This window comes from Bos taurus, chromosome 7 (assembly GCF_002263795.3).
Source record: "Bos taurus isolate L1 Dominette 01449 registration number 42190680 breed Hereford chromosome 7, ARS-UCD2.0, whole genome shotgun sequence".
NCBI classification, from domain to species: domain Eukaryota; kingdom Metazoa; phylum Chordata; class Mammalia; order Artiodactyla; family Bovidae; genus Bos; species Bos taurus.
In genome coordinates, this window is record NC_037334.1 from 7,212,617 (window position 1) to 7,223,088 (window position 10,472).

Consider the following 10,472-nt stretch of genomic DNA (forward strand, 5'->3'; position numbering starts at 1 on the left):
AGTAGTGCCAGGATGAGAACCACTAGGCTCCACCCCAAAGAGGAGAGGAACAGGGAAGGTATCCCTGAAGAAGTGGAGGCAACTTAAGTGAGGTGAAGCTGGAGGCTAGAAGCTTCCAAGCAGGAGACAGCAGGTGCAAAGGACCAAAGTGTTAAGCGCTCAGTTGTGTCTGACTCTTTTGTGACCCTATGGACTGTATAGCCCCCCAGGTCCCTCTGTCCATGGAATTCTCCAGGCAAAAATATTGAAGCAGGTAGCCATTCCCTTCTCCAGGGGATCTTCCTGACCTAGGGATTGAACCCAGGTCTCCCACATTGCAGGCAGATTTTTTACCATCTGGGCCAAGGCACAGAAAGTTATGTACCTTGGCTAAATCACACAGCCAGTAAGTGGCAGAACTGGAACTGAAACCCAGGTGTGTTTTCAGAGTTTGTCTTTAATCACTTTTACTATTTATTTTAAATACCAAACCCTAAAAAGTGCCTAGGCTGTTTATTTTCATTTTATGTCTTCTATCACTATCTTAATTAAGGAATAATTGACAAAAATTGTGTATAACTAAGATGTAAGACTTGAAGCTTTGATACATGTATACACTCTGAAATAATTGCCACAATCAAGCTAATTAATGTAAGACTCTTTATTTTGATAATATCACTAAGAGTTCCCACAAATAAAAATGTTTGTCCATATAACACATCAGCTATGGATTTAATCCCCTTATCCTATTTTTCTCACTTAATCCTTATAACAATCCTAAGGAATTAGAAAAATTAGTCCCATATAACAGATGGGGAGTCGGACACGACTGAGCAAATTCACTTTCGCTTTTCACTTTCATGCATTGGAGAAGGAAATGGCAACCCACTCCAGTGTTCTTGCCTGGAGAATCCCAGGGACAGGGGAGCCTGGTGGGCTGCCGTTTATGGGGTCGCACAGAGTTGGACACGACTGAAGCGACTTAGCAGCAGTAGCAGCAGCAACAGATGGGGAAACTAGGCTCAGCGTGGTTAAGTGAGATGCATCTTCAGGGATGGGTTTGAAAGAGCAGTGAGGTAATCTGTTTTCTTCCCACTGTTGATGCCCCTATTTCTGGCTTTAGCACTGCCTGGACATGGACAATCAGACCCAAGTCTCTGAATTCATCCTCCTCGGCCTCTCCCAGCAGCCCCTGCAGAGGCAGGTGTTTTTCAGCCTGTCCTGCATTCTGTATTTGAGTGGGTGCCTGGGGAATCTTCTCACCATCCTGGCCATCATCTTGGACCCTCACCTCCACAGCCCCATGTATTTCTTCCTCAGCAACTTGTCTCTTCTTGACATCTGCTTTACCTCCACCACCATCCCCAAGATGCTGGTGAACCATCTGTGTGGGCTCACCACCATCTCCTTCTCAGCTTGCCTGGCCCAGATGTATTTCTTCATCACCTTTGGGGCAGCTGACAGCATGCTTCTCTCAGCCATGGCTTATGACCGCTACCTGGCCATCTGCAGCCCACTGCACTACATGACAATCATGAGTGTCCTTCGGTGTACTTTGCTGGTGGTGATACCCTGGATCTCAGCCAACCTCATCTCCATGGTCCACACTATCCTGATGTCCCACTTGTCCTTTTGCACCAATAGGATCCCACACTTCTTCTGTGATATCAATGCCTTGATCAAGCTCTCCTGCTCTGACACCCAAGTCAATGAGATGCTGGTGTTGGTCCTTGGGGGCCCAGTGGTTCTCATCTCTTTTGTGTGCATCATGGCCTCCTATACACCCATTGCTGTGACTGTGTGGAAGGTGCCTTCTGTCCAGGGCAGATGGAAAGCATTCTCCACATGTGGCTCTCACCTTTGTGTTGTCTGTCTCTTCTATGGGACTATCATTGGGGTCTACTTCAACCCTGCATCCACACACACCACCCAGAGGGACATGGCAGCCACAGTGATGTACACCATGGTCACCCCCATGCTGAACCCCTTCATCTATGGCCTGAGGAACCGAGATCTGAAGGGTGCCCTCCAGAAACTTCTTCTCAGCAAGAACCCCTTTGCCCAGCCTCTTTAAAGACTCTTTTTAGACCTAATTGCTTTTGAAATAAACTAAATATGGAAGCAGTGACAGATTTTATTTTCTTGGCCTCCAAAATCACTGCAGACAGTGAGTGCAGCTATGAAATTAAAAGATGCTTCCTCCTTGGAAGGAAAGCTATGACAAACCCAGACAGTGAAAAAGCAGACATCACTTCCCGTAGTCATGTACAGATGTGAAAGTTGGACCATAAATAAGGCTGGGAACCAAGGAATTGATGCTTTTGAATTGTGGTGCTGGAAGAGACTCTTGAGAGTCCCTTGGACAGCAACAAGATCAAACCAGTCACTCCTAAAGGGAATCGACCCTGAATATTCATTGGAAAGATTGATGCTGAAGCTGAAACTGAAGCTCCAATATTTTGACCACCTGATGCAAAGAGCTAACTCATTGGAAAAGACCCTGATGCTGGGAAAGGTTGAAGGCAAAAGGAGAAAGGGACAGCAGAGGATGAGATGTTTGGATAGCATCACTAACTCAATGGTCATGAATTTGAGCAAACTCCAGGAGATAGTGGAGGACAGATGAGCCTGGAGTGCGGCAGTGTTGCAAAGAGTTGGACACAACTTAGTGACTGAACAGCAATGCTTCCCAATATTAGAATGTTTCTCTTTTAAGGATAGAAACAATATATTTTTATTCATGTAAATACTTTATTGACATATAAAGTACTTACATTGACATATATTAACATATAACATTGTATAAATTTAAGGTGTATAAAGCTTTACTTTGACACATTTATATATAGCGATATGACTTCCATTGCAGTGAAATTCCCCACCTCTATCACGTTAAACAATTTTCCTTTCTCTTAACTGGTTGGGATAAATCAGTTTTAGTTTTTCAGCAAGTTTTATGATTGTAGTACAATATTGCTGTCTATACTATTCACTATATTCTCTATGACTTATTTACTATTCATTGCAATTTTGTACCCTTAAAAACACCAGTCTTACTACTCCACTCCTCTATTTCCTGATAACTACCATTCAGGTCTTTACATGTTTGATTATTTTTTTAGCTTCCAGATGTAAGTGATATATGTTTTGCACGTGGTACTTGTCTTTCTCTTTTTTACTTATCTCACTTCAGTTCAGTCTTTCAGTCATGTCCAACTCTTTGAGAACCCATGGACTGTAGCAACCCAGGCTTCCCTGTCCATCACCAACTCCCAGAGCTTTCTAAAACCTGTGTCCATCAAATCAGTGATGCCATCCAACCATCTCATCCTCTGATGCTCCTTTCTCCTTTTGCCTTCAATCTTTCCCAGCATCAGGGTCTTTTCCTATGAGCCAGCTCTTTGCATCAGGTGGCCAAGGTATTGGAGCTTCAGCTTCAGCATCAGTCCTTCCAATGAACACTCAGGACTGATCTCCTTTAAGATGGACTGGTTGGATCTCCTTGCAGTCCAAGGGACTCTCAAGAGTCTTCTCTAACACCACAGATCAAAAGCATCAATTCTTTGGCACTCAGCTTTCTTTACGGTCCAACTCACATCTGTACATGACTACTGGAAAAACCATAGCTTTTACTATATGGACCTTTGTTGGCAAAGTAATGACTCTGCTTTTTAATATATTGTCTAGGTTTGTCATAGCTTTTCTTCCAAGGAGCAAGCTGCATTCACCATCTGCAATGACTTTTGAGCTCAAGAAAATGAAGTCTGTCACTATTTCCATTGTTTCCCCACCGATTTGCCACGAAGTGATGGGACCAGATCTTAGTTCTTTGAATGTTGAGTTTTAAGCCAACTTTTTCACTCTTCTCTTTCACCTTAATTAAGAGGCTCTTCAGTTCCTCTTCACTTTCTGCCATTAAGGTGGTGTCATTTGCATACCTGAGGTTATTGATATTACTCCCAGCAGTCTTGATTCCAGCTTGTGCTTCATCCAGCCCAGAATTTCGCAAGATGTACTCTGCATATAAGTTAAACAAGCAGGGTGACAATATACAGCCTTGACATACTCCTTTCCCAATTTGGAGCCAGTCCACTGCTCCATGTCTGCTTCTAACTGTTGCTTCTTGACCTGCATACAGATTTCTGCGGAGGCAGGTCAGGTGGTCTGGTATTCCCATCTCTTTAAGAATTTCCCACAGTTTGTTGTGATCCACACAGCCAAAAGCTTTAGCAGAGTCAATAAAGCAGAAGTAGACGTTTTTCTAGAATTCTCTTGTTTTTTCTATGGTCCAACAGATATTGGCAATTTGATCTGTGGTTTCCTCTGCCTATTATAAATCCAGCTTGAACATCTGGAAGTTCTCAGTTCATGTACTATTGAAGCCTAGCTTGGGTAATTTTGAGCATTACTTCACTAGCACGTGAGATGAGGGCAATTGTGCAGTAGTTTGAGCATTCTTTGGCATTGCCTTTCTCTGGGATTAGAATGAAAATTGACATTTTTCAGTCCTGTAGCCACTGTTGAGTTTTCCAAATTTGCTGGCATGTTGAGTGCAGCACTTTCACAGCATCATCTTTTAGGATTTGAAAGAGCTCAGCTGGAATTCCATTACCTCCACTGGCTATGTTCATAGTGATGCTTCCTAAGGCCCACTTGACTTCACACTCCAGGATGCCTGGAGATAGGTGAGTGATCACACCATTGTGATTATCTGGGTCATTAAGATCTTTTTTTTGTATATGTGTGTGTGTGCTCAGTCATTTCAGTCATGTCTAACTCTTTGCAACCCTGTGGACTATAGCTTGCCAGTATCCTCTGTCCATGGGATTCTCTAGGTAAGAATACTGGAATGAGTTGCCATGCTCTCCTCCAAGGGATAATGATGTACATTAACTATAATTCAATTTAAAAATTAGTTATTATCCATAGCCCCAGATAGTCGTTCCCTTACCCAGTTTGCCCTTCCCCTTATTTCCCCTTTGGTAACATCTACTTTTTTCCATATGTACATTTTTGTTTTTGTTAGGTTTTGTTTGTTCACTTATTTGGGTTTTTTTTGGGGGGGGGGTTATTTGTTTATTAATTTTCTAAATTCCATGTATGAATGAAATTGTATGTTATTTGTCTTTCTCCAGCTGACTTATTTCACTTAGCATAATACCCTCAGTATCCATCCATGATGTCATAGTTGGCAAGATTTCATCTTTTACCAGCTTCCCCAGTGGCTCAGTGGTAAAGAATCTGCCTGCCAACGTAGGCAATACAGGAGATAAGAGTTCAGTCCCTGAGTTTGGAAGATCCTCTGGAGAAGGAAATGGCAACCACTCCAATATTCTTGCCTGATTATCTTGCATAATACCCTCAACATCCATCCATGAAGTCATAAATGGCAGGATTTCACCTTTTAAGGATTATATATATGTATACATACACATATATATACATGTTGGAGGTATTATGCTAAATGAAATAAGTCAGAAGGAGAAAAACAAATACCATACATTTCACTTATACATGAAATATAAAAAATAATAAACAAAAATGCCAAATAAATGGACAAACCAAATCAAACAAAAACAAACACATAGATATGGAAAACAGAGTAGATGTTGTCAGATGGGAAATAGTGAGAAGGGAAAATTGGATAAAGGGGTCAACTGTATGTTGATGGATAACAACTACTTTTTAAATTGAATTATAGTTGATGTGAAACATTATATTAATGTAAGTTACAGGTGTACAATATAGTAATTTACAATTTTTAAGTGTTATACCCATTTATTCTCATTATAAAATGTTGACTATATTCCCTATGCTGTACAGCATACCCTTATGTTTATTTTATATGTAACAGTTTGTACCTCTTCTTTCCCTGCTCCTGAATTGTTCCTCCCCAAGGAGGCACATGAGTTAAGTATTCACGTAACCAGTAGTTTGTTCTCTACATCTAAGTTGGAGAAACTAAATTTTTGGTGATGAGCACACTGTCAAGGGTCTACTCTACAGAACAGACACGCAATTTTGTACAAATGAAACTTAAAAAGGTGACATAAACATTGTAACAAAACAACACACACACACAAACCAAGCAACGAATTCTTCATGGCTGAATAGCTTGGCCAAGTTATTTAACCTTTCTATGCCTTTGTTTCTTAAACTTGGAAAACTGGGAGGCCATGAATACCTAACTCATGCAATTATTGTGAGAATTAATGATTCACATATACACCTGTTTATATATTAATAATTATAATCTAAGAAGGTTATCAGGATCAGAGTGACTAGCTTCTTTTTGTTTGTTTGTTTGTTTGTTAATTTAAATTTATTTATTTTAATTAGAGGCTAATTACTTTACAATATTGTATTGGTTTTGCCATACATCAACATGAATCCGCCACAGGTGTACACGTGTTCCCAATCCTGAACCCCCCTCCCACCTCCTTCCCCATATCATCCCTCTGGGTCATCCCAGTTCCCCAGCCCCAAGCTTCCTGTATCCTGCATTGAACCTGGCCTGGTGATTCATTTCTTATATGATATTATACATGTTTCAATGCCATTCTCCCAAATCATCCCACCCTCCCTCTTCTACAGAGTCCAAAAGACTGTTATATACAGCTGTGTCTCTTTTGCTGTCTCGCATACAGGGTTATCATTACCATCTTTCTAAATTCCATATATATGCATTAGTGTACTGTATTGGTGTTTTTCTTTTTGGCTTACTTCAAGGATCAGAGTGAGTAGTGTCTAAATCAGACAGTATGAACTACTATGCTACCATACAATTATAGTACACAAATAACATACTATAAACATTTTACTACCACTAAAGTTAAGTTAGGGAGGCCTGGCGTGCTGTGATTCGTGGGGTCACAAAGAGTCGGACACGACTGAGCGACTGAACTGAACTAAACTGAAAGTTAAGTTAGAAAACTAAAATAATTTTTTAAAATAACATTATCTTGTACAGAAATAGACATGTAAAACAGTAGAACAGCATAAGTGTCATGGAAAGCCCCATGTGTAAATAAATTTGCTATATTAAAAAGGGTGGCATTGCAAATCAGTGGGTTATTTATTAAACTGTGCTGAGATAATGTTAGCCATTAAAAATAAACTTTATCACAATGGCTAAAATCTGGAATCCTGATAACATTAAACGCTAGCAAGGATGTGGAACAATAGGATCTCTCACTCACTGCAGGGAATGTGAAAAGGCACAGTCATTTAGAACAGTTTGGCTGTGTCTTACAAAACTAAACATACTCTTGCTATGCAATCCATCAATCACACTCCTTAGTATTTACCCAAATACTCATTTCAGTTCACACTAAAACCTACACATGGATGTTTACGCAGGTTTCTTCATAACTGTCAAAACTTGAAGAAACCAAGATATCCTGGAGTGGGTGAATAGATAAATACTGTGAAACATCCAGACAAGAAACTATTATTAAGTGCAAGAAATCCAAACAAACAAACAAAAGTGATCTATCAAGCCATAAAACAATTGAAGAGCCTTTAATGCACACAAAGAAATGAAAGAAGCCCATCTCAAAGGGCTACCTACTGTATAATTCCAACTGAATGACACGGTAGGAAAAGCAAACCCATGGAGAGAGTAAAAAGGTTGGTGGTTGCCAGAGGTTAGCAGTGACAGATGGATAAATAGGCAGAACACAGAGGATGGTTAGGGCAGTGAAAATACTCCACATGGTATAATACTGATGAATACATCTCATTAAACATTTGTTGAAATCCAGAAAATGTATGAGAGTGAAGGACAATGTAAACAATGAACTTTGGTCATGATGGTGTACCAATGTATGTTCAATGATTGTAATAAATATACCACTCAGGTTGAGGATGTTGATAATGGGAGCCCCTGTACATGTTGGGGGTGGGGGGACAGACAGTATATGGGAAATCTCTGTGCTTTCCTCTTCAATTTTGCTGTGAATCTAAAACCATTCTAAAGAAAATAAAGTCTCAAACTGGAGCCGATTATACAGAGTGAAGTAAGCCAGAAAGAAAAACACCAATACAGTATACTAACGCATATATATGGAATTTAGAAAGATGGTAATGATAACCCTGTATACGAGACAGCAAAAGAGACACAGATGTATAGAACAGTCTTTTGGACTCTGTGGGAGAGGGAGAGGGGCTATGATTTGGGAGAATGGCATTGAAACATGTATAATATCATATAAGAAACGAATCACCAGTCCAGGTTCAATGCAGGATACAGGAAGCTTGGGGCTGGTGCACTGAGATGACCCAGAGGGATGGTATGGGGAGGGAGGTGGGAGGGGGGTTCAGGATTGGGAACACGTGTACACCCGTGGCAGATTCATGTTGATGTATGGCAAAATCAATACAATATTGTAAAGTAATTAGCCTCTAATTAAAATAAATAAATTTAAATTAAAAAAATAAGTTGAAACCAAATCTGAAATGTTTGCAACATATTTTTTGTAGATTAAATTTTGAGAGCTTGGCAAACTTCTATGTAAAGATCAGATGGTAAATATTTTCAACTTTGCAGGTCACATATCTGTCACAACTATTTAACTCTGCTATTGTGGCACACACCAGTCACAGCCAATATGTCAACAAATTGTCATGACCACGTTCCAATAAAACTTTATTCATAAAAACAGGCAGTGGACCCACAAACTGCAGTTTTTAACCCTTGAACCTTCAGTATAAAACTATTAGAAGAGACCAAGTAGAAAGTTTCTGACAGGAACCGTATTAAGGCACAAGAAATAGAAGGCAAAGGAAAAAGTTTAGTTGGCAAAATGAGTATTTAGAATCTCTAAGGTGGGAGGGGGGTTCAGGATGGGGAACACATGTACACCCGTGGCTGATTCATGGCAATGTATGGCAAAACCACTACAATACTGTAAAGTAATTAGCCTCCAATTAAAATGAATAAATTTATTTTAAAAAATCTCTAATAATATGCCTGCAAACCAATAAGAACAAAACAATCTTTAAAAAAATAGAGAAAAAGTTTTAAATAGGCAATCAAAAAAGGGAACCCATATGGTTAATAAACAATGGAGATTTTGCAAAAGAATGAAATTAGAACATTCTCTAACACCACAACAAAAATAAACTGAAAATAGATTAAAGACCTTAGGTAAGACCAGGTACTATAAAACTCTTATAGAAAAACATAGGCAGAATATTCTTTGACATAAATTGCAGCAGTATCTTCCTGGATACACCTTCTAGAGTAATGAAAATAAAAACAAACATAAACAAATATAACCTAATTAAACTTAAAAGCATTACACAGCAAAGGAAGCCATAAACAAGATGAAAAGACAAACCACAGGATGAGAGATAATATTTGCAAAAGATGCAGCCAACAAAGGATTAATCTCCAAAGTATACAAACAGCTCATGTAGCTCAACAGCATAAAAAAGAAAAGGAAAAAAAAATTAAAAAGTGGGTAGAAGATCTAAATAGACATTTCTCCAAAGAAGACATAGAGAAGGCCAAAATAAATAAAACATGAAAAGATGCTCAACTCTGCTAATTATTAGAGAAATTAAAATCAAATCTACAATGAGGTATCACCTCACACTGGTCAGAATGTCCATCATTAAAGTCTACAAGCAATGAATATTACACAGAGTGTAGAGAGAAGGGAACCTTCCTACACCATTGGTGAGAATGTAAATTGTGACAGTCTATACAGAGAACAGTATGTATGTTCCTTTAAAAAAAAAAAAATAGAGCTACCATCTGATCTAGCAATCCCACTTCTAGGTATATATTCAGAGAAAACCATAATTCAAAAAATACAGGCACCCCAATGTTCATTGCAGCATTTATAGCCAAGACATGGTAACAAGCTAAATGTACAATGCCAGATGAATTAAGAAAGTGTGAAAAAAAAAAAAAAAAGAAAGTGTGGTACATATATATGATGGAGTTTCAGCCATAAAACTGAATGAAATATTGCCACTTGCAGCAACATGGATGCAACTAGAAACTATTATACTAAGTGAAGTAAGTCAGACAGAGAAAGACAAATATTGTATGATATTGCTTATTTGTGGAATCCAAAATATGATACATAGCTCCCCAGATGGTACAGTGGTAAAGAATCTGCCTGCCAGTACAGGAGATGCAGGAGATGAGGTGACAGAGAATGAGATGGTTGGATGGCATCACTGACTTGATGGACATAGGTTTGAGCAAGCTCTGGGAGTTGGTGATGGACAGGGAAGCCTGGCATGCTGCAGTCCATGGGGTCACAAAGAGTCAGACATGACTGAGCTGAACTGAGCTGAAAAAGTGATACAAATGAACTTATTTACAAAACAGAAACAGACTCATAGACTTAGAAAACAAATGTATGGTTACCAAAGGGGAAAGGTGTGGTGGAGGAAAAAATTAGGAGGTTGGGATTAACAAATATATGCCACTATTTATCCTAGAGAAGGAAATGGTACCCCACTCCAGTATTCTTGCC

The 10,472-nt window shown here is 39.2% G+C and overlaps 1 protein-coding gene across 1 annotated transcript; it reads left to right on the top strand.

Moving 5' to 3' along the window:
• The first annotated feature begins 1,114 nt into the window (after positions 1-1,114).
• Positions 1,115-2,053, top strand: OR1AE1 (olfactory receptor family 1 subfamily AE member 1). Its single transcript, NM_001390060.1, has one exon. It carries the CDS (start codon positions 1,115-1,117, stop codon positions 2,051-2,053), a length of 939 nt encoding a protein of 312 aa, NP_001376989.1.
• Positions 2,054-10,472: the final 8,419 nt, after the last annotated feature.

Excerpts from the sequence above, each read along its gene's own strand:
- OR1AE1 (NM_001390060.1), top strand. The coding sequence starts at position 1,115 with ATGGACAATCAGACCCAAGTCTCTGAATTCATCCTCCTCGGCCTCTCC.